This window comes from Anticarsia gemmatalis, chromosome 16 (assembly GCF_050436995.1).
Source record: "Anticarsia gemmatalis isolate Benzon Research Colony breed Stoneville strain chromosome 16, ilAntGemm2 primary, whole genome shotgun sequence".
NCBI classification, from domain to species: Eukaryota; Metazoa; Arthropoda; class Insecta; order Lepidoptera; family Erebidae; genus Anticarsia; species Anticarsia gemmatalis.
The window spans coordinates 4,447,277-4,472,799 of NC_134760.1; the positions used below are offsets into that span (position 1 = coordinate 4,447,277).

General features: G+C 36.3%; 1 protein-coding gene across 1 annotated transcript in view; it reads right to left on the bottom strand.

Moving 5' to 3' along the window:
- The window catches only part of LOC142979476 (uncharacterized), a 53,299-nt gene that overhangs the window by 19,312 nt on the left and 8,464 nt on the right, over positions 1-25,523 (bottom strand). The window contains exons 3-4 of the mRNA XM_076124394.1: positions 13,957-14,070; positions 8,307-8,483 (exon numbers count right to left, since the gene is read on the bottom strand). Coding sequence (XP_075980509.1) covers positions 8,307-8,483; positions 13,957-14,070 — 291 coding nt within the window. The remainder of the gene's footprint in view (positions 1-8,306; positions 8,484-13,956; positions 14,071-25,523) is intronic.

Genomic DNA, 25,523 nt, shown 5'->3' on the forward strand with positions numbered 1-25,523 from the left:
AAAATTAATTCTCAGCCGTTAGAAAGTTGGAACTTAAGAAGTGTTTCTTACTGTTTAATATGTATGTTCTTTTCAACGAGGAGAAAATGCCGTTTTTACAGGTTTTCTTCTCAAGTAATTTTTCCTTCGCTTGTATGTAGTGCATTTTAAACCTGGTAATGAGTTATACTGTGTACAAATCAAATTTTGTTTGGTTACACACTGCAAATCGCTTAGAGCGGATTCTGGTAATAGTCGCGTTTGCGGCAGTACGACACGAGGAAGCTGTTTTCTTGGCTCCACCGAAGGTATTGTTACACGGAATGGATCCGGCCGATTGACGATCGTTGATACAGCCGGCCGATCGCGTAACATTATCCGTCGTACACGCGATACGCAGGCTAGCGTTACCTATCTCGCGCACATACACACGTCTACAATGATCTACAGGCTACATGCCGACGCCGGCGCACACTCTGCGCAAACCCACTCACACTTATTGATATTTTTATTGACATATTAACGACCGATTGGCCCCATTTATCAAACTGTCCAATAAAGACCCCATCATAAAAAATAATGCTCCATAATGTCTCAAAATTACCTCAGAATAGATGAAATACTTTCCACTACAGTTAAGTAAAACGTATCAAACTGGTGCGATCGACAAAAGGAAAATGGCATGACTAAAATTAGCAGTTTCTACGCGGCTACTCCACTAGTGTTCTGTGAGCTTTGTGCATTGCCCGTGCTCTTTCACTGAGATAATCAAATCATTACCGCCTCACAACACAGCGGCGCACTTATTTAGAGCTAACCCTAAATAAAATAAAGTGTCCTTATCCGTTTACCGGATCGTTCGATAGCAAATTATATGGCCGTTTTAAATTGTAGTCGAAACACAACATAATGTCGTAAGACGAAACGCAAATTACCGACACGAATTTTACAATATTTTTTTGTAACAAACTCAAACACATTACCGACAGAAGGCAGCCGGGCAACACGTAGAACAATAATTGATTGTATTGAGCCTGGCCGACACCTCAAAAATGTATCGGTAAGTATGAGGAGCCAATATTAATTTTGCCTCCCTCTCGCACCTTCATCGTTCTACACGAAGAAAGAGAAAGGAGCGTGGACGGTGCTATCCGATATGCGTTTTCCTCTGAAGGATACGAGTACGTGATTCGGTGTGTTTTTTTCGTGGGTGGAATTATTTGTAAGGCTTCGTTATGTGTTGCTCATTACTGTACAAGCGCGTATCCTGCCGGCAGCGACCGCAAATGCGAGACATTACGGCTCGCCAGAGCCACCTGAGCCTCGAGATGGTGCTTCGGCTGCTCCTGCAGTTAATGCTTCATACGTGCTGCGATACCGACACACTACTTACTAGACTTTTGTAAAACAAAAGCTTTTATCGCCTGGCAAGTGCCAAAGCTTCTGCACTGATCAAAACTTTAAATAGCGCCCAAGTCAAGATAAGTATTTGTGTGAAATCCTATTATCTTATGAATATTTCAAAGTAAACTGTAATATAAAGTAACTGTTCAAATCTATTTTCTATAGAGAATCAATTGAACATTTGCAGAAATAGAAATTTCCGAAGAAACGATCAAAGTTGTGTTGTTAAGTGAACTTATTCGAACGGTGTTATCGGTGGCTGCGGTGGCGGTAAGTTTGGGGCGGGCACTCGCCGAGCGGCAGACCGCAGACCGAACAATAAATACTTATCTGATACTCAGACCAACAGATTTTAGAACTGTCTATAATTAAATTGGTAAAACTAGGAAAAATGTTATGCTATTCGTACTGGAGTTTCGAGACACTGAGATTGTAGTCATAACATCTTTTCTTAAAAGTTTCCGGTGGGAAACAGCTCCATGACTCTTTCTACCAAATATAATGTCGTCTACATAAAGTTATCTTACGTTTAATAATATCAAAAAGCTTTTTAACCCTTTCTATGAGAGTAGGTAACAAGGTTAGGTTAAGAACTACAAATGTCTCCTAGTAAAATAACGACAACTTTTCCGAATTTCTTCTTCTGTAAACGTTGTTAGTTCTCTACCAAGTGTAATTTTTGCAGCCATTGATATAGGTACTGTTAGGGTTAAAACCTCGCGTTTTAACCGACTAAAATAACAATCGGATCTTTGCGGTTTTCGCTTTTCCACTGCACTTTGCTAGTACATTTTAAATGCGCGAAAATCGACACATCGGAAAATAGTGGCGGATTTTAATGAGTTAGTGGATACGCGAAATTAGATGAATAATGTAACTGTTTGTCGGGAAAATATCGACAGAATCGTTTGATACTTAACTGTTTAGAAGTTTTGCAGTGCTTTTTGTTACGTCCGCTGAGCGCTGGGGTGGGGGAGACGCGAGCAGCAAATGATATCGATAGCTCTAAGCTAGTATTGTTTATTTTGTTAAGGGTGGCCAAACTGAATTCGAGCTCAACCAACACGTTCAAACAATAATTAAAAACACTAAATTGTCTTACAACATTATATTTTTGTAATAGTAAGACAGAATGGCGTGCCACTTACGCACAATACGCCGTGTAAGCATAGTCGGACAAAAAACAGGTAATTATAAAATTGACGTATCGGTAATACTCAGCACGTACCGAGGTAACTGTCCAGTCGATCCAGGAGCTGTGGTTTGTGGCCACCGAGCTTAATTCCACCCGCAGAGCCCCGCCCACCATACATTTTAATAGTTTTAATGCCCAAGAAGCTATCTTCAGTAGCCGTACGATTTCGTCCGATAGCTGATAAACATAGAACTACCACCTTAATAGGCTTTTTCGAATGTGTTTTTTGTGATGGCTAGTTATAAAATACTAGAAAAGATTTGAAATGAAGACGTTACGTTGTACGTGATTAATTTTCGAGGGTCTCCATAACTCGTGTGAGGTCAGATAAGGTTCAAATTATATTTGTAAGTAGTAGGTTCAGATGTACGGGTGGTTTTAATGTTTAAGGTTTTTTGGGCAGGTGAGAGGCACCGATTTCCGTTCAGTATTTTTCATTCATGTTTGGTGAATTGGATGCTACGCAGCTAGGAAATCTGGTTTGTAAGAATGGTTAGGCGTGTGCAGGGGTCATTCATAATAGGAAAAGTGTTTATATTGTTGTCTTTAAGTATAGGTATATTATTTACAGATTCTATTTCCGAATGTGCAGTTTGAAATTGTCTTAAAGATAAAAATAATACGGAAAAAAATATATACGATACATTTCGTTGGGTCGATGCTAGATTTAACTGAAGTAACATTTGAGCGTCATAAAACACAGAAGTGTATGTGTGGAGGGTGTGTATTAGTTTGTAATAGGGCAGGTGGTGCGTGCCAACACTGCCAACACATGATCACAGAGTAACAATGTGATATGATGTACGGCGCTCGGGCGGACGGGCTGGCGGCTCCGGCCGCGTAGGCGGCTAATCCGTTGCCGCTTATTACATCCCACAGTAGCACACCGATTGAAACCGCAACCATTGGCCCCTGATTTCTGCAGCCCCATCGATCTATAGTTTCGTTATCAAATTTTCACACGGACCCTCGCTCGCACCAAGATTGACTTTATTTGAGTAAGTGTAACCGCAGAAGTACGCGCCGACTCAGGCTAACGTTCGATAACCGACGGTGTTGACTCCGCTTTACGATACATAGCTGACTCGCTACCATTTTTCAATTGTATCTCTAGTGAATTAAAGGTATTGGAGTGTGAAACAGTGAAAAGTATCGATATAATGTGATAGCTACTCGGTCGGTAGCCAATCACGGCTCCCGAGATATTGATGATCGAAATTGATCAATCAAATCGAAATTCTTACCGGAAATAAGGCGCGATGTAATATTATGTTATTCTTTGAATTGAATGTTTTCGAAAATAGATTTTATATTCTATAATAACTTAGTAAAAGTGTGAAAAGTTTTTGTGGTGGTTTGTGATCCAATTGCACAGTAGCGTTGTTGGTATGTTTGTATATTTCTTATCCTAAATTAGTGTTTAGTCCAAGTTAGATTAAAAATATAAATATTTCTTTTAAATCACAGTTATTTCGGCTACTACTCTCCAAATCAGAGAGTGCCTGTAATTATTAGGTAGGGCTGGTAGCGGGAGAAATTGATAGTATTTGTCGAACAAGTGATTACATGGTGCCGTCGCCAACAGCCGCCGTCAATGGACCGACACTCTGATTACTTTGGATTCAAATAGTCATAGACAAGTGCGCGTTCACAGGTGAGATAAATAATAGAAGCGACCAATAATATACACATGTAAACTGTTTAATACTAATACTAGCAACTTTTCCTGCAAAGACAAAGATATCCTGCTGACTGCATATTTATGAATAATTCGTATGACTGATATTACCTGAGGAAATTTGAAGTACTTGACCTGATTATTTGTAAGGCTACAAACATGAGGGCTATTTATGACGTCAATAGTGAAAAAGCCAACCAAACATTTTAGTTCTAGAAAAAAAACACTTTGAGAAAACTGTTGCCTTCGTCGGAAACTGTAGAGTATAAATAGTTCTAGCAGTTTCCTAGCTCTACACCTCACGATGTTATGCCGGCGTCGTAATGACATTGTGCCGACGGTTTTTTCTCGGGATCGCATTTGATGTTATTGTTATTATTTTTCTCTCTAACCTATCTGGAGGTCGTTGACATTTGACGTCTAGTGGAAAGTAAAAAAAGTTTGATTGAGAAAAACGGTTACTAAACGCAAATTCATGTACAAAGTACTTAGATGTAGAGCAGCGAATGAAAACCCTAAATGCCTTAGGACCAGTACAAATGCTTTCCCGTATTTCTTTTGTTGCGTTGTGATAAGTTCGTGTCTTGTAGGAATATAGGACTCTACCGTGACTCTACAGCTCATCGTATTATATTGACAAGGAACCGTCTGTACTGGCTCTGACAATTTATATATACACCTAATTTTTTTTTATCTTGACCTGTGATAATGGAAAACTTATAATCACAACATGATTCATATCTCAATATAGTCCTTCGCAATACGTTGAAAAAATACCTGAGGTCCGAAAAACCTTGACATAAAAACTGTTCTGAGAAAATTCATGAGTTTACTAGTTAAAACCCAACACTTATGCAAGTAATGTGATAATTATTACAAGTCTTTTAAGGGATTTCCCATATCCTGTATTATAATTTTCTTGTTGTAAACGTTCTATGCGGAATCTTGAACTAACCTTCTATAATGGCCAACTACGTACTTTTAATCGTCAAGCACAATTTGAAGGAACCTTAAGAACTTTTGATATACACTATTACGATAGGATTTCCTTCGTCCTAGACTTTTTCAATTGTCCATATACGTAATTTGTTGAACATTAATGTTGGCGTTTTGACATTTGGATGAGACGAGATCGATATTGTCGAAAGTTCGCGATCTCTGCTGCTTACATAACTTTCTATCCATCGCGTAATATTATAGATTTTGTGCTATTGCTTTATACATGTTATTATGTACTCTCATATAAAATTAAACCGTTATTATCAGTTTTTGAAATCCTTGTTTCAAAGCAGATTCTACATCATCAGATCAATAGTCTATTTGGTAATATACGAAACGTTTAAATATGATTACGCACAGCTAAGTTGTAACCTAGTGTAGTAGACTCGTTCGTCACTTTCACTTTTAAGGAAAACTTGGAACAAAATCCATTGCGTCATAAACAAAATGTTATTAAGTGCTAATGTATCAGTGCGAAAGTGCTGCTGCCGTTGAGTTTGTGCATGTCCTGTTTATACTTGTATTGTACTGTTATGGGTTAAAGGAAAACAATTTCGGAAGGTCGTTCATTGTCTTGTTTAAAATTGTATTTTGTAACGATTAGGTCACTTTCTTGTCTTGTATATGTGCCTTGGAACATTGTGTGTATGAGTACACATGTCGATTTTCGATTTTTGAGACTAGAGTGTTTCCTACACTAGACTAAAACGAATTAAAGTCCAACAAAACCTTCAGAAAATATCGCATGTTACATAAAAATGGGGCAGTGTTAGAAAATTGCGTTACACCACTAACACACGACGCATTTCCAATAACGCGAACATAGTTTAGTTTAGGGTACGCGTGGGCTCGCAAGGTGTTCCATCAGTCCACATAATTGGCCAGTTCCGATTGTCCGCCCCCGCCCCCCGCACCGTCTACGTCATCACCGGCGACCACATTGTTTGTAGCCTCGTCTCATACACGTGTTATAAATATGAATATGTATTCAGTTTAAAGGTCAGCTAGAGAAAATTTTGGACTACTTGCCAAAAGTGATCATGACTACTTTCTGTGTGTTAAAGTTACTTATGTTTGTTAGCCCCATAGAGTCAAAGGAATCAATACATTATGTCAACAAAACGAACTAAAAATACTAGTTTTATGAGTTAATACCCAAAGAATAATCAATATTACAATATCAAGTTCACTCAAAATGCGATGGGTGTTGAAACATCCGTAAACTGGTCCATTCTATGAATGAAAGAAATTACGTTTCGAAATTGACAATACTGGGAAAATGTGTGATAGAAACCACGGAGATGTCATTAAATAACAGCCGTGAATCACCGGGTAATCGAACCGGTGTATTACGCAGGTATCTAAGACACGAAATTGATCATTACGGATGCAATATCCACCGTTTTATTTAAGTATAATTTTGTACAGTTCGTCAGTTTAGCGATCAGTCGCTAAGCAATTGGTAAGTCACAATGACTGGGCTACAATTGAAGAAAAAAGCTTATCATTAAGAATGTAAAAACAATGTCTTGTAATTATATTAAAATTACCATTAACTACACTACTACTATTGGACTTTGTCTTAGCTGTACTTGCGATTTCATTGATTTTTTCGACCTAGAAAGCATGACTAATGTAATCAAACCGTTTGGCTTTGGATGTTAGTCATCACAATAGCCTGACATAGGCATTTTGTCTCGCTGAGCGCTAGTGGTTTAGGCTACAACGTATTGTATTTAATAAACCAATAGTTAACACTTAAATGGTAATTAATGTTATGTTTGTAAAATAACGCAATGCTCGTGGTATTGTTTCATATTTTGGTATCTTGGACGAACACCTCAAGAAGGACTTTGTTTGAGATATAATATGTGACAAGAGGAATAAATATGTTTGTGTGAGACGAAATAATATGAAGTAACAACAAGCATTAGAGTTGACATGGGCTGTCGGCACCGCGGCTAATAACGTGCGTAATGGCGGCTCGTCATTAGGCGGCGCGCGCGCAGATTGCCGCGCTGCGCTGATGAAACCCGCTGGGATTGCCTTGTAAACGCCCCGGAGCTGGCGTGCCCAAGTCATTCTTAGACTGGACAAATTGTATTTAATAATTTTCTCAAGTATTCGCAAAATATGGAAATACCAAATTAAAATCTTTGGAATGTCCCAGATTACAACCAAAATCCCAAGATTTTTTGTGTCTACTAAGTAAATATTTTCACCGTAACTAATAGTGACTAAAGATGGCAATAATAGTCGGATTTTTCACAACCAACCTGTATTGACATTAGCGAAAACTGGAATCAAATATTTGTGGTTTACGGAACACCACGATAATTGCAGTAGCTATAATTTACGACTGTTACGCACTCCATCGAATGTTTGTTAATTGTACAATTTCGGTTGCAATTAGTGCTAAATTGGGTATCAATTTTGAAAATAAGTCAAATCGCATCGCGGAACAAAAGGATAAGCGGATTGTTGGAGAAGTCACTGGCACTATTTTTTGTCCGGGTCTATTAGATACGGTGGTGCGTCGCTCTCGTCGGCAAATAAGGCGGCAGTCAGTTAGAGGTTCGTGAGGCTGAGTGCTGCCGTAATGAGCGCGGATATTAATAAATTTAACGCAGGCTCCGGGACACTTTACAGTTATTTAGGGCATAATTACGTCAAGAAAATTAGCTATCTGTCTGCCTGTTGTTTAGATGATTTACGGCTGGATGGAAAACACTGGGCCTTATTACCGCACACAGGTAACCGAATGGTGAGGTTGACAGGTGCATGTTTGTCACTTAGTTTTGTTTAACTTTAGAACACCGAATAGGAGAAACGCGAGCCGGATTAAATGTTAATCATTATGCGTATTGATTGTAGGATTTAAATCATGCCTCGACCGCGTACTTCTACAATTTTGGTCTTCCAATATTTTGGTAATATATTTCTGCCATCCATTTCGTATTATATAACTCCTCTAAAAATAATCAAACACAGATTTCCAACGATAAAATCGAAAGAATAACTTAAAAAAACAGCTTAATAAAAAGTACATACCTCCCGTAGGTAGGTTAGCGTTGGTCTTGTATTCTCGCTCCTCGTGTGACAGTGACCTGATACTCCTCACAGAGGAGCTCTTGTACTCCATGTCACGGAGGGCGAGCGACGCGCTCTCACACATAAGCGACCGCTGGAGACCAAACGATCGGATTTGGTGCGTTGATACATTTGTACCTGAAAGTCAATGTAGAATTTTAAAACTTTACTCTGGGTGTAAGTCATGTTGATTGTGAACCTATAATTGCCAAGAATCGCTTAAACAATTGTATACTTTACAAATTGGAAAGGACATTTTAGGACATCTAAAAATAATTTGCACGGTAACTGTTGGAAACCTCTTTACATTAAATTCTGATATATATTCTGATTATATCTGGCGTATTTGAAGTGCAACGAATGCAATGATGCGCACAGACTTTTACTTAAGAGGGGTGAATATAAAAAAAGTGGTTAGATGGATGTAAAAAGTTGGTTGCATGGGTAAGAAACAATTTAGTTTGGTTATTTAATTTAATTTTCTAACCGAATAAAAACTAAGTTACCGGCGTTCAATCTTCAATTAAATTGCAATGTGTCAATCACCTTGTTACATAAATAGGTGGTCTTTTTTTCGAAATTGGCGGACCTTCTGTCGGTGTGGACCTTTATTTGAAAAGGTACCGCCCCAATTATTTGGGTCCTTGTGTATAAAAAAATATGGATAATTAGTTTATGAGTTTACACAATGCCGCTATTATGTGGAGGATTCCACACAAACAAATGCATTCGGATAATTATTTGTTGTTCATTTATAGAAACAAGGAATGTGCTTAAAAGATGTCGATATTTTAGCTTTGAATACGTTATCTATGGTTGTAAGTAAGCTTGTTTGGTATTGTAATAGAGAGAATTTTGAGATATTAATAATTGGACTCTTCCAAGTGGGCAGAAAATTTAAAATTACCCATTTTTTAAATTTGTTTTTTATTCCTTTGCGTTGCATGTTTTACAGATTTTCAATAGACATAAACTAAACAAACCATTCGTATTTTATTGAACAAAATTATATTCAGTTCATCTAAAAATATTGAATCCCACAGAGCGTGACGCATTATAGTTTTCCTCCACAATTATATAAATATCATTGGCAACGCGCTACAAATAAATTGCATTTTATCGATAGTCGATAGTCCATGTAATGTTGGGCACAACGCAATTAGCGAGGGTCAACAGCGAAGCGGCTTACGCCGGCCCACCTACAAATTAAGTCTATTAACTCAAACTTTTAAGTCCCCTAGTACACGATATCTTCCTTTCTTGCGCCGCACGGTGGATCGAAAATCGGCTGTAGAAGACATAGAATCTCGAATGTCGTGAATGTTATTTTTTTTGATGGAAATGTATTTTGCTGATCATTACTGTTCTATAAAATGTCATATGAACTAATTCTGTGCGCAAATGGAAGAGTTATAATTTTTTAAAGAAAAAATTGTATGGAGCTGACATGAAAAATGAGAATATCTCTGGAATCGCAAGGTTGGCCGTTATATCCTTGCACACTGTTATAGTACTATTTATTTGTGAATTTTTGACATACTTTATATCGCGGCATCACTTGCGATTTTTTTTCTAAAAATCGTCAAAATTTTCAAAAAAAATATTTTGTTTGTGATACATTTAAATGCTTAAGTATGACTATAACAAGTGTAATTTACAATATTTTTTATGCTTATACCGAAACGTTCAGAGAAATCACAAAATCGTACTACTCCTCCTCGAATGGTGTTCTCTAAACCTCGTATAATCTTTGTTTCGGGCCTCTGAAGCTTCTTCCGAAAGACATCCAATTGGTACAATAGCATTTACTGCAATTATGTCCCCTCTGTGATCGACAATTTGTGGACAATTGATGACATTTAGTACCCATCATACAGTTCCACCACCTTTTCAGCGGTTGTTCTAGCGTATTCTTCAATTACGCCACGTCTACAAACTCTTCAGATGTGATAGCTCTCAGAATCACAGCAAACCTGCGTATTAAGTTTTCATCTAATCCAAATACCGAACTTGTGAGGACAAGAAAAAAAATTGATATTAATATCAAACTGGGGATTAGACGGTTCATCTAATCAAAGTAGATATAAGCGAAACATAGAGAGTGTTCAAGATGATTCCAGCATATTTATGACTTCTTTGGTTCCATTAAGGTTGATAGCTGACGGTGATACCGTATGGGTGAATCCAAAACCCTACTCACCTATGTATTACCCTCCAGTCCAGTTTAGTTTTTTGAAAGCAACCAAAGAAGTTGTCATAAAGGAAAAAACTGCTATGGATAACAATATTGAAGCTCTCGTTACGGATAACAAAATTGCAGCTCTCGTTACCTCAAAATGTCAGGGACATGAAATTAGTAACCAATCAATGATGACGATGATTGATGGCAAAATTTGTATAGATATGTACAAAGAAGCGAAGTCAATGCGGCCTGCTACATGTGTTTGGCTAAGACCACATAAATGAATGAGTTAGATGCCGTTGCGTCAAAAACCATTTCTTCTGGTGTGTATGAGTTCGGATTATCATCATTTCATGCCCGCATAAATGTGATGGAATAATTTTTACACATACCGTATCGTCTCGACTACAAAAAGTGGTCTGCTAGAGGAGAAGGCCATCAAGAGTTATTGCATCCACGAAAAAAAGTAATCCAAGATCGATTCAAAGATGATCATTGCATCAGATGAACACATAATACGCAGATTTGCTGTGATTCTGAGAGCTATCACATCTGGAGAGTTTGTAGACATGCCGTTATCTTACGAATACGCTAGAACAACCGCTGAAAAATACATGGAACTGTATGATGGGTGCTACATGTCATCAACTGTCCACAAATTGTTGATTCACAGAGGGGACATAATTGCAGTAAATGCTATTGTACCAATTGGATGTCTTTCGGAAGAAAACAAAGATTATACGAGGTTTAGAGAACACCATTCGAGGAGGAGTAGTACGATTCTGTGATTTCTCTGAACGTTTCGGTATAAGCATAAAAAATATTGTAAATTACACTTGTTATAGTCATACTTAAGCATTTAAATGTATCACAAACAAAATATTTTTTTTGAAAATTTTGACGATTTTTAGAAAAAAAATCGCAAGTGATGCCGCGATATAAAGTATGTCAAAAATTCACAAATAAATAGTACTATAACAGTGTGCAAGGATATAACGGCCAACCTTGCGATTCCAGAGATATTCTCATTTTTCATGTCAGCTCCATACAAATTTTTCTTTAAAAAATTATAACTCTTCCATTTGCGCACAGAATTAGTTCATATGACATTTTATAGAACAGTAATGATCAGCAGAATACATTTCCATCAAAAAAAATAACATTCACGACATCGAGATTCTATGTCTTCTACAGCCGATTTTCGATCCACAGTGCGCCGCCGAGTTTTGAGGCTTATTCGTTAAGTACTGGACCTTTTGTCCTCACTCTTTGCTTTGTTTGATATATTCTGTTGTAAATGGGATTTTTGAGTTGATAAGCATCTGATGTTAATGAACTGGGGAATGTTTTGATTACGACTCTGTTTACGCTGTGCTGGCAGCTTATGACCGTTTGTATCGACCAGGCGTGGATTGTAGATTCTGAATTCTTGGTGAAACCTGTCATTAGGCTCTCCCTCTTTTGCAGAGCCTAATGATAGAAGGAGAGTGAGCGTTTTACATTGCCGGACCATTTAGTAAAGAATACTACAGGTACTATATGATTTTTATTAAATACGAAGAAATAAGTAGTAAATAACTTGTGAAACGTAAAAATACGTATGTCCCTGAGTGGCTGCCATAACGCGTCATGCCGGCTGCCGGCACAAAGGTCCTCACAGTTGCACAGTGCGTGAGTGCAACTTATTACTGATATAATTTCACTATTGTTTGCCGCCGGCTTCACTCCATATGGCGTAACGTGTTTTTTTAGCCAGCCAATTTCGTCGATAGTCGAAGCTTCCAAGTTTCGAACTCCTTTTGAGCCTCCTTGTTCTTAGTTTTGTGTTTTCGTGACTGACAGCCGGAAGACGATGTTTTATGATATTAATTAGCTTTAAGTTTACCGTGGGGTGGATATTATATGAAAGTTAAGAGGCACTGTTTTGGGAATAAAAAGTAAACTGACATTTCATTGGTTGCGTCATATTAAATCGCCCACTTTTTCTAGAACTTTTTAATACGAACTTCATATCGTTCTAGCTATCTCCTATTATCTCTTTTCCTGTTATGCAATAACAAACTCACCACAAACAAAATATTGCACAATTATTGTTCCATCCTATATCAACCGCAAAACTAAGTTGGTTTTCAATACAAAATGATATAGACTGTTGAACTGCCTCCGTGGCGCAGTGGTTTAGGTCGCCACGCCGATACCACCGCAACGGGAGGTCGTGGGTTCGATTCCCACACGGGACAATTATTTGTGCGATCCACAAATAATTGTTTCGGGTCTGGTTGTGCTTTGTGTCCGTTGTTTGTATGTTTGTAAAAAAGTCCCCGCAACACAAGAGCAATTCTTAGTGCGGGAGTTGTCTTTATTATTATTATTAAAGAACGTGTCTGATAACAATGCTGTGACTGAAATAACAACTGAGCTGCTATTTGAACCTGGAAGTAGAACAAACTGGTGACATGAGCACAGTGAAGCACGACCTTCAACGTGTAACAACATGACACAGTAAAACAATGAAGTAGGTAAAAATAAAACATACGAGGACGTTATCAGTTCGAGTCTCGTGGGAAGAAAAGTGCTTATCTACGAATTGTGATATCTCGGTCGACCGCCACCGCCTATCGCGTATATGAAAATTACACGATAATAATAGAAACGGTTCATAAAATTATATATATTTTAATTGTTTATGTCCCCGATGCGGTTTGCGTCCCGCTACGTCGAAATAACAAATTGGGCTCACGACATGCCCGATCGAATTATGTTTTCATATTAGTTTTTTAATTAATTGGTAAGTTGGTAATGTTGTATTTCAGTGAATAAATATTGTTTGTGATTAATAATTGTATTGTTTTTGTTTGTTTAAATAAACGAGTGTGTTGTTGACAAAATGTGGCTAGAGTTGTATTTAACTAGTACCTAACTGAAATAAAGAGATGGATAAGGTAGTTATTGTTTTTAATATTTTACTGATTTGAGATGATTGAATTATTTGATTTTTCAGATACTTTAGTAAGAAATGTTTCCAGTTTCAGAAGACTACCTTTTGTTGTATCTTAAGCATTGATTTCTGAAAGTGAGGCGCGTCTCTTCAGAGATATTCGAAGTGATATAAAAGAATAATAAATATGACATGAAGATACGTTTTATTTTTGCTTGAAGTCTTAATGCTAATTAATTGGTTTGCTAACCATGGTGGTTGTGGTAAATGTCGACCGTGATTGGCCGTTACAGCGGCTTTTGGTTGAGAATCATGTTCCGCAGTGGTCTATGTAGACTTTGTACTAACTGGTTAATTACTATTTAACTATCAGAGCCTAGAGCTGTGCTTTCGATGAAGAAATCGAATTTAAGCGGTGTTACAAGCAATTTTACAACGTATGTGTCTAAAAACTGTAGCTTATTAATAAATAGATAGATGTGAGTACTTACTAGTTTTGGAGCGTGGCTCCCGAGGTCCATCGACGGTGACTTTGATGGCTTTTTGGTAAGTTGCTACTTGAGGTGGGTTCGTTGATATTGTTATGGTCAATGAGAAGCTCTTCCCTGAAACAACGGAAATCACACGTTATTTTTCAAAGTCAATGTTTAATAAATAAATTCATAAAACTATATAATTCTAATGCTGCAATAAGCTCTAAATGATACAGACAACCACATCATCAGGGTTATAATAACGTACTAAATCAAATACAAGTACACAATAAATCCTTCCGCGCAACTATGTTCAATCATATTAATCAACTTATTAGCCTCTATGTAGTAGATAATCACGTGCACGCATGTGTGTGTGAGTGCGTATGAGTGCGTGCTGGTGTGGGAACGCACCCTAACTACTGCGGATCGCGTATGGGTGGAAAATAGCGAGCTTTTTGGGCGTCCGATTTGCGGTCGCCAGTAATGAATGCACCGATAAATACCGAATAAAATTACAGTTAAAATGAGTGGATTAACATGTCTAATGCAGATAATTCGTGTGTAGAGCACTCCATTCCGAATAAATGACTGATTTCGACGTGTTCCGCGTGCGAGATTAGCTACGTGTTTTGTTATTCGTTTCGGTTTTTTCGACGGATTGCGTTAGGCTGAGCCCACAATACGAATTATGCATGCTGCACTCACGGGTAATTGATATTAATTATAATATTGTAGTGCCCGTTCAAATTTTGCAGGCGTTTTGTTAGTATAACTGTAACCTACAATTTAATTATTTTTAGATAGGTAGTTTAGTTTGTAACGTGCGCACGTTGTGATAAGATATTCTATTAAAATTCAGAAGCTTCCTGTTTTTTCAATACGAGTTAAGACATGTTTACCCGTTACCGATAAATCATACACTATGCAGTTACGAAAAATATACATTTAGTATGTTTAAAATAATATTTGAATGGAACAAGCATACACTATTGCAAGTTTTATTGCGTTTATTATCCGTCATATAAATTGCAATGTTGATGACACGTTCCCGTAACCGTCAATCAAAACCTTCAATATAAGAATGTATCAAAGTGTTCCATTACTTCCATTCATTGAAGAAGTTCCATTTGCATGGACATTGATGTTTGCGTGAGCGTGTAATAGGGCTCATTCATGATAACGATGGGTTTCTGTAGTAAACATAGTGTGAGTATAAATAATAATTTGTGCGTTTACCTACAGTTTTGCCTGTTAGCAATTTACGGTTGTGTAATATGATATGACTAATCATAGAATTGCAATCTCAGGACCAAAGTTTAAAACTAATATTTGTTGTTGACTTAAACTGCGGCATGTAAGTCGGATACATATGAAAAATGCACTGTGTAACTTTACTCTTTTCAAACAATTCTGTAAATTATGTTATGAACAAAATAATTTATGATCTCAAAACATTAGGTAGGTACTAATAAGTTTTATTTCCTAAGTCGACGGTCGGCAACTTTACATTTTCGGTTTCGGCTAACAAAAAAATATCTCCACATTTTCGCGTTAGTAAAGTTATTTTAGTGAAGTAAAACTTGCATCTCAATACGGAAACAAATCATCATAAACATTGGCCGCTAAGCTTTAAAGGCGTGACTTGAACGAGGTGAAATATTGCTTCTAAAGTTGCTATTAAACTTAATGCATTCCGCATGATCACTCATCAACAGTTTAGGACCTAACACAATACGAGCGGAGTCATAAAACATAACATTGTATTGCAACGACCATCTCCAGGAGGTGTTGAGAGAGGCGCGCGAAATATTCAATTATTGTGCGCGGGCGCTGGTGGGCCGCAAGGGTGCAGGGGAGGGAAATAGCCGCCATCTTGATTTACGATCGAACGTAAATCCTGAGTGACATTTGTGAGTGGAGACGACTTGTAAACCGTCGCCTCTTATGTACACGACTATGACACGATTTTCTCGGAAATATTTTGCGGTCCCTTTTGCATTACCTTGTATGTACGCGAATTTCCAGTATAGTTGGTTGAGTCGCGGCAATGTATGACTTCCAACTGTTTTGCGTCGTCTCAGATGTTAAATCCGATCATGAGTTCTCAATATTGTATGGAACGCCCAATGTGCATAAATATAAAATGTTATGTGCTTGTCGGTTCATGCGACTGACGGCTTGTCAAAGCTTTCACACATTTCAGGAATATAAGCTTTAATCAGCATTTAAAATGACATAAACACCGATGCCGAGGGCCGATGATATAGTATCTTAACGTCTTTTAATATAAGTTTTGTTCATAATTTATTCCAAAAATTATGAACAGGCATTGCTTTGAGTGCATATCGAATTTACTATGTAGCGACATTTAATAAGTAGTACCTCTACCTAGGTACCTACCCTATCATATTACATATTGGTTGATTACTGTGAATAGCTAATAACAATATTTACAGGTACATTTTATGCAAGAGATATTAGCAGAGAGTCTATAGGAAATTCGAAAATCAATCTTAACTTCGTAACCATGAAAATAATCATGGTACTCTGCTACTCTTTTAAAGTTAAAAACTTTATCAAATTCTTTGATTTCATGATTCCATAAATTGTGATTTATAGACGCAAATAGTTTTTCTTGCATCAGCTAAGATTCGACCAACGTTTTGGAAGTATTGATGATATTTATGACAGAAAAGAAAAATAAGACAACAAATAAAAAGTACATTTGGACAGAGATGTGAGCGTAACTCGATGATGACCACACAAAATGATTTGGTCACACTCTGGTCATGGCGTTTACGTGCGTCGCTCACTCGGCCCGCTCCTAATTATGTGTTCAATTTAACGACAAGTACTCTCTCTTTCGAAATAACGCATTACGATCAAATTACCAATGACGAAATAACAAAAATGTCAACTGTTCTAATGTTTATTGACGGGTAATTGTGTTTAGTTGCATAATTAGTCCATTAAATGTACAAGCTTGTAGCTCCTGCAATTATTTTGCAGAACCTGATTTGAGCGTGGTTGGTTAGAAGACAACATTGTTGAAATATTTCCAAATTATAAAATAACTATGTGTTTAAATATCTTTTCATGGGATGGCGCGGGGGTGATTCATTGTTTAGATCGTAATCAAAATGTAAAACTTACTAACATAATCTTAAGTCCGCACTAACCCCATTGGAGTCTTGGTTACTTGAATAAACATATATTTATTTATTTATTTATAAAATATAACAGCAAAGTGCAGTACAGCAGCTTGTTGGGCAATAAGTGGTATTCAAGTTTTTTTTCACAGGGTCTTATCTAAATCATATCAAAGCTCTACCAAATTTCAGTTGAACAAACTAATTGTCGATCCTTCGTCATATCCATTCCACATTCGTTACAAGATATGTGTATAATAATATTCAAAAATTAATCAGACGACAAAAAGAATACAAAATTGTCGGCCTCGCCACCGAACCAGTCCGCGCCTGTCGTTCCTAATCACATCGCATTATCGATGCACTGTTTTGATGAACGTCACAACTAATGGTAGTTCACACACGATGGTGTAATGTTACATTGTATTAATAGCTGCTGGTATGTTATCAAGTTTGCGTTTGTAAGTCGCCTTTTGGAGTACAGGATTAGTATGAAATATATAAGTGATGTGCCTTAAGTGATCTGATGTAGATATTGATACATTAAATACAACGCTACCAGATTTTAGGATTTAGGATTTGAGCAGGTCAATGTTTCGTTCATTTTTCTTCAAGAACTGTTCAAAGATTTTTTTCTTTTTACTTTAGGTAGTAATATAATCCTTTCATAATCTTTCTAGACAATTTAGTTAATTTTTCAAACTGCTCACGAAATTTTTTTTGAATTTCACAAACAATAAAATTATTAGTGAAAAAGCTCTACATTATGTGTTGTGTTGTATGTGTTGTAAATGTAAAAATATATCCCAGGTAGGTATTTTTGTGGTTTTCTCAACAGTATTTAGTTATTTGGTCAACTATTCACATATATAACAATGTATTGGAAATGTGGTTTCGGAATTTTATTGAGTGTAGGCTTTATTTGCCAGAGTTTTAAACAATAAATGGATTTTCCGTTAATGTGCAAATTATACATACTTTTTATGGGTTTCCCAAAAGGTATGGGATTTTGATATTTTTTTGGAGTCATTATTTATTTTTTTAGAACAAATACGGCAGAATAATTTCTAGTTTAGATTCAATGTGTTTCTTTTATTATGGATACTTTTTATCAATGTTGTATTCTCTGAAATATAACTACGACCATTTCGGAAGACCAGTATGATATATCAATCTGTAAATATCTCCAGTCACAGAAATCATGAATATCTTTATATATATATAATTCTTCTGTAAGTGTCTATGTCACTGAACTTCTCTTAAAACGACTGGACCGATTTTGGTGAATTTTTTTGTGTGTGTTCAAGGGGATCTGAGAACGGTTTAGATTCACAATTTTGTCCGCTGGACAATGTTTTTTTATTTTATTTTTATGGCAAAACAACGTTTTCCGGGTCAGTTAGTAGAGTATAATATTTAGAGTTTGTAGTTATTAATTGTAAATATTAATTCAATGAATGCTGTTTTGTAAAGCGTGTTTATTCATCGATGGTTTTCTTAGAAAAGTATCAATTCAACGTAGGAGGAGACGCGCTGCGTTGAATACTACGAACTATAAATTCTAAAAATTTATAAGCAGGTTCGTATTATATTTGATTAATTTGTAAGGTAACCTTGCCGTCTCTATTTTTGTAGCAATCGCTATCTTTGACCATCACTAGATTCTGAGAAATAAGCATAAATACGTGAGCTTCCGCGCCTATCTGGAGGTAAAGGAAAATACCTGCTTAAATGTGAATTCAGATTATTTCAAAGTAGTGTACCTGTATGTAAATTAGTTAAAATTAAATAAATATAATTATATAAGGAAGTAATATTTCATGGTCTTAAAAATGTATAGGGATTAGTTAAAGTTTCGTAAGCAGATGACCAACTACTTTTAGTCTGTTTTAAAAGCAATGTAGATTATAATATATAAAACTCCTGTATACCAGTGTAATTGAAATAGCGAACACATAATACTGTGCAGGTATATAGAGGTATAATATTTTCTATATAATCCAGTAATGTAGAACTGGCCAGTCACAGCATTGATGGCATGTTAAAACGATCTCCGTGATTTTACTGCTCTTCGCACATTGTTGGTGCATGAGGGCCGGTAATGGCGGCACGCTGCGCCGGCGCATCTAACACAATGGAACACTAAAGTGCCAACGTCGTTTACTGCCGCCTGCGGTTTGGAAATTAAAATCCAACTTGCTGATACGACTTTGTCGAAAGTGTGACGGTACTGCAAGACGCGATTTCTTACTCTTAACACTATCGTATCACTTAAACTGTAGATAGGTAGATAACATTTATTTCCTTCTGTGTGTCTATCTGTCTGTTTAAAATAAGCTCAAAGTCAACTACGCAGATTTTCATGAGATTTACACTAATAAATAGCGTGAGTCGAGTAGAAGGTTTCGGGATGAATTTGTTAAACTTGACTCGGTGTAACCAGGGCGAAGCTGGACAGGGCCGCTGATCCAATAATTTTCATTGAATCCTAATAGCTGAGGATACGCAATAGTCGATAGTGGCAGGAAATTGCTTCTCTGGATATAATATAAATTTCCTTGACGTTTTCTGATAATAATCGGAGTGACCTTTAAAATAAAATTCAAGATAAATATTGATTAGGTTTTCCCAGCATCGTGGGTGTTACGTTAATCACGTAGGAATCAAGTTCGTGACGTATTTACTTGCGTCACTGTTTAACTTTAAATATCAGTACCTTGATTCTCTACCACTATCGACTACTGACAACCGGCTAGCTATCGAAATTTTGACATTTAGAATGTACTGCCAAAATGTTTCCTACGACACCCGTCAGAGGCGCTGATCAGATTTTCATACAAATTTTCTCGATGACAGTTCGGTTGTCGGTAGTCGATAGTATTAGAGAATCGAGGCACTGATCGCTTTTGAATACTCTCGAGTAGGTAGGTACTTATATCATATGTTTTGTTTGATGACATAATCGCCCACTTCACGTTTGGTTTGTTGTTGCTGGGCTATTGCCGCGAGACGAGTTCTTAAAGTTCCTTATCTCTGTGGCTTAGGCCCGACGCCTCAGCATCGGCAAGGAAAATAGTCATCCTGTATCTCTTCATTTCCTACACTCACTGTTGTAACGATGCTTTAGCAGGCCTTAGGATTTCTCAACATCCTTAAAGGCGTTGCAGCCGATGGTGATAATGGGATTCCGACTCTTTGTTAATCTTGTTGTTATGCATGTAAAATGATAAAGACTTCTGCATTACGACTACAACACTTTGTAGTTAGCTTTGGTATTTTAAAGTAAAATAAATAAATATTATTGGACAACTCACACATGGTCATTTGATTCCAAACTAAGCAGAGCTTGTACTATGGTAACCAAATAACTGATAAACATACTTATATACTTCTATATACATACTTATATAGATACATTAACATCCAGGCTCAGAACAAATACTCGTGCTCATCACACAAAGATTTGTCCCGGGTGGGATTCGAACCCACCACGCGTGGCGCTTCCTTCCTTCTTCTTTTTGTCTTCCTTCTTTTTGTATGCATAACAAAACATTAGTTACGTTACTTATCAGTGCTATATGTGTTCCTTTATTGTTTTAATATCAAACACAAATATTTTGGTTCAATTGCAATTTAGTTTTAGTACATTTTACCCGTACAGTTTCTCCGAATCATTTGCATTGATGACGTTGAATGAGAGGATTAATTTAAATTCTCATTCGGCAGTCAACTTGTCAGTGACACTAAATAAAATACTACTTGGAGTAGGTATACGATGTCTAAAACAGGTCAGTCATCGTCTGGTTGAAGAGTTCAAAGAAATCTAGCAAATTTTCATTTATAGGTACTATATTTGTCACTGCTAACACAAAGTTCTTACTTCGAGCGCATCTCTTTAATCTAAATCACATTGAGTAAACTCAGTAATCAGGTACTATTTTTATTTCATCCAGGATTCTATGGATATGATTTGTATTTTCGTTAAAACGGTTGGCCAACGGGAATGTCCAGTAACATGATCATTGACCATGTATGTCAATAGGTCATAATAAAACTAATACCTCTATAATCTTCTCATGTAAACCCTTCCTCATGTGAATTCGTCATACCTCCTCGACAGTTACGTTGTTTATTTATGTTTTTTTTTTCTAACGGCTATTTATATCATTATCATGAGTAGGTAAAACATGGTTCTTCCCATAGTTTTCCTCTTATAAATGATGCCTAAGATTTAATACATCACTACATTTTACGATGTTTACACATCACTTGTCTTACATCAGGAAGTTTTTTTTATATGAGTCAAATGTCATTTGCATTTAGAATGTTAAATTAATGTTATCATTGCATGTAGATATTAAAAAAAAAGTATTTTTTCAACAATTACTAAATGTTTCAAATAGATTTACCAATACAGGCCCTACTAGCCTAGAACTTGAACATATAAAACCAATTTAAATACGTTTTTATTTCTTTTGATTGTGTCTTTAGGTGACTGATGGGCGTTAACATAAGTTATTTAGTTTGTATTTAAATTGCACTTTATCCGCGTAGCAGTATTCGAGACTAATTTATATTTTAAAGCAAACTGTAATCTTGTTAATAATAGAAACATAATTATTCGTGTTACACTTTAAATAGGTACTTTAGCTATATAAATGCTACCTATTTTCGTGTTAATCATTACACGCACGTCAAAGATTAGATTAACTTTTTTTGTGTTTTCTAATTTAATATTCACACAGATTGCTAACAAATTGTCAGTTAATAGACACGACAGTTACAGGTTAACGGCAAACGCTGGTTTTCACATTCGTGATTTAGAAAATGCGCATTCCCTCACCGCAAACGATTATTTTGTTTATGAAGGGGACTCGTGGAACGGGGCCTTAATCGCGTGATCGTTTAGTTTTCTTTATTCGATTATCTTACTATAGTTTTATTTTATGAATTACATTTATTTATATTAAAATTATAAATATTTATATCTACAGTGTGAGCGCTTTTGCAGGATGCCTGTTAGTTATTAGGTTACGAAGCGATTTAACGTACATTCTTAATTATCTAGAACGTTTGGAATGTGCTTGCTATGAATCAGAAGCAGAGAAACAAAAAAGTAACATTTTGGACGTCTACATTCAATCACAATTTGATCCAAAGGCTACCGGCAAAACCAATTATTATTGTTCTCTGGGTAAAACTCAATTGAAATACGAAAACAAGACTTTTTGTGCATTATAATAAGATCCTTAATCGATTACAAACATTAGCAAAAAACAGTAACACGGACACATGAACTATCAATAGATTGTTTTTTGCTCGGTATTTAATTAGTGGTGATGTCTTGGTTAGCAACCACGATTACTTGTACTAGACCACAACCGCTGCCACCATGACCTAGTGATAGCGGTACACTTACAATCATTTCATCATTGTTAACACGTGTGGGTGCGCCAGTGAAGCGTGCCCACTAGCCACTACTACTTACTACTGGGCTGCTTGCTCCCAAGAACATTGGCTGATTAATCATACATCCGCTTTTCTACACACAGTGGCACAAGCTCACTCACACTGATGCATTCACCACGGAGGTGTGACTGTTGTTTATAGAGTTGTATGCAAATTACACAATATAAACATTGATTATGTCTTTATCATGATTATGTGTGACTAAGAGTATTTATTTAGGCTTTCCCGTGCCTCAAAAGTACCTGCATATTTTTGTTATTAGTGCGTCAACGTGTGTTAATAAAACTCTACCAAGTACACATTATTTGCAGGAATAACATGATATTACAACAATTTATTGATAGTTACATAAGGCCATATGGAAGCGAAACCCACCTGATCATTATTGACGTGTAGTAATGCAAATTAATGAGACCCACAGCGTGGGCACTTAATTACTGATTCCAATAATAGATGTACGTAATAGTCGGAGCTGACAGTGATTCGATAAATATTTATACATGGACGTGATATGAATGAAAACCGGTCGGTGGACTATGCGCGCGCGCTCATCTGTCGTCACGGATCTATGGTGCGTCATTCACACTTGAATTTCCCAACTTTTTTAATGACGTGCTAGGGGGTTTTTGCGTTTCTTTTGTTGCGAATTTTTTGCATATAGTTCGGAAAAAACTTTGCCCGAGTTTTTTAATTCTGTTGTTGTACAAGGTCGTTGTATAATCTTCGTATAGTAACAAAGGTCAAACTATATACTTTGTACAAGCCGGTCTCTCGATTTAATATTGGTTCTTTATATGAGCGCTTTTTGTGTATACCACTTTAGAAAGTAGCGTTATGAGGTCCGTAGCGGTTATTACGCAGGTCATTTGATGCGCGTGGTTAAGCTACGCTCTGCGCGGTCGACGGATGGATTGGAGACTGTTTGTTGTGTAGTATGAATATCCAACCGGCTTTTATGGTTGAAATCTTTTTAAGTCGGATGTTAGCCTTCTTTCTAGTGTTTTATATGTGTATTAAGATGATTTAATCTTTAATAATATAAGGTATTTCAATGAGTATATTAATAAACGTAGTATTGTAACACTTAAGATAAATGAAGCGTTATGCCGTTTGAATCTAGATCTCTTATTTGCGCTTCCAATCTTTGATTTACGTCAATTAACCTCACAAGGCGCGAGCAGTATTGCGATTCAATTGTATTTATTTTCAATTATATTTTACTAAATCTTAAACATGTTGTCTCTAAAGCTCGGTATTACAGGGCGGTGACTATTAGTGCAGGCGGATAATAATCGGTTAATCTGGCGCAGAGTGCGGCCCACCGCCGTGATTTGCGTGCCGCCAGCCTGCTAAGTGAATTACTAGTTTTATTCTACTTCATTTTGGGAGCTAAAACCGCCTTTATTATTTATAGAAAATACATTAGCCTCATTTGCAACATGTAGTCAGGTTATAAGGTTTGAAATCATTGAGTTAATTTTTTGAGGCCGATATTATGAAGGTAGTACCCTTACTGTGGTTTAAAAGAAAGCTTTCGTCTGCGAAAAATGGAGGATGTATGCCTATTTCCCACTTTTTTAAATTTCATCCGAGTCGGTTAAGTAGTTTTGTCTTGAACGCGTAACCCACAGCCACACATAGTGAGTATGAATTATACAAATTGGAATGCAGAGATTTAGCGATCAGTAAACAGTTAAGTGATTGTTATCTTCGAATTTACACGTTTTTTATTATAATCGATAGGTAATAGATTTCTACGGAAGTTTTCTAAGAGGCTGGTCTTTCTAGTCTATTCAGTTTCTTTTTGTAATCTCGAACTCAAAATGGGAGTCATAAAACAATTTGAATACATTTTTTGAAAGCAAAAAATATTGAATTTATAATCACGTTACCAGTTATGCTAAATTTAATCAAAATGGATAAAAAACAAATCGATTTTGAGTTGAGTTCTTGAACGACGATTATTTTAGCACTTTAAAAAATCTCTATGACTATGTACTCTGTGTAACGATTTTCTGTTGTCTCTATAGTCGTAGAATACGTCGATCGTATTGTATGTTTTATTTGTCACATGTATCGTACAAAACTATGTTGTTCGAAGATAGAACAGATAATGTACATAATGCCTAATTTTTAAACTCTAGTCCTCAGAGACTGACATCTGTCAACACTTCCTTGAATAATGATAGCACAATTTTTATAAATTAAATAATAAACAATTATCTGTCTTGAAAAAAGTGGTTATTACGATATAGGTACCTACAATTCTAGCTATAGGTATTCATATGCCAATCACTTCTTGTTATGAGTATAAGACTTTTTCTTCAAAGTTTTTTACATATCTGATAATATCAATGTAATGTTCGCAGCCTATTCTGAAAAAATATTTGATTCTCCGAATCGTTCAATTGAGTGCTTGAGTATTATTTTAGTTGGTCGTACTTGACACTTGACATATACAACTTTTTCTAATTATTCCTTCATTATCAAAGGTTAGAAACTTTTTATAATAAACTAACGACGGTGACGTCATTAAAAAACACGTAAATAATAATTGGAGTACCTATTTAATGACTATTTAAGCAGAAGTCATTAATGATAAGTGATTAAAACTGTAAATTTCAAGTCTGACGCTACTGCACACGATAGTATATAATAAAGATTGTATTTTCCTCCATTCTTTGACGTCACTTGTGTGATAATATTGTACGACAAAAATCACGTAAGTAATCCTTGAATCGAAATTGGTAAATTCTAAGTTTGACGTTGTCACACAAGTTAGTTTATTGTTCAGACAGTTTTTTACTAGAGGTTTGGTGTGAAACAAAAAAGTGGGAAACACTCTTGTACTACATAAATACGTAATAGTATTTCAATATTGCTGTAAAGGACAATTTTACTTTTATTTCTGTCCCCTTATGTTTTTTTTCGTAATAGTATTAGATAAAGCAGACCAATAGTGCT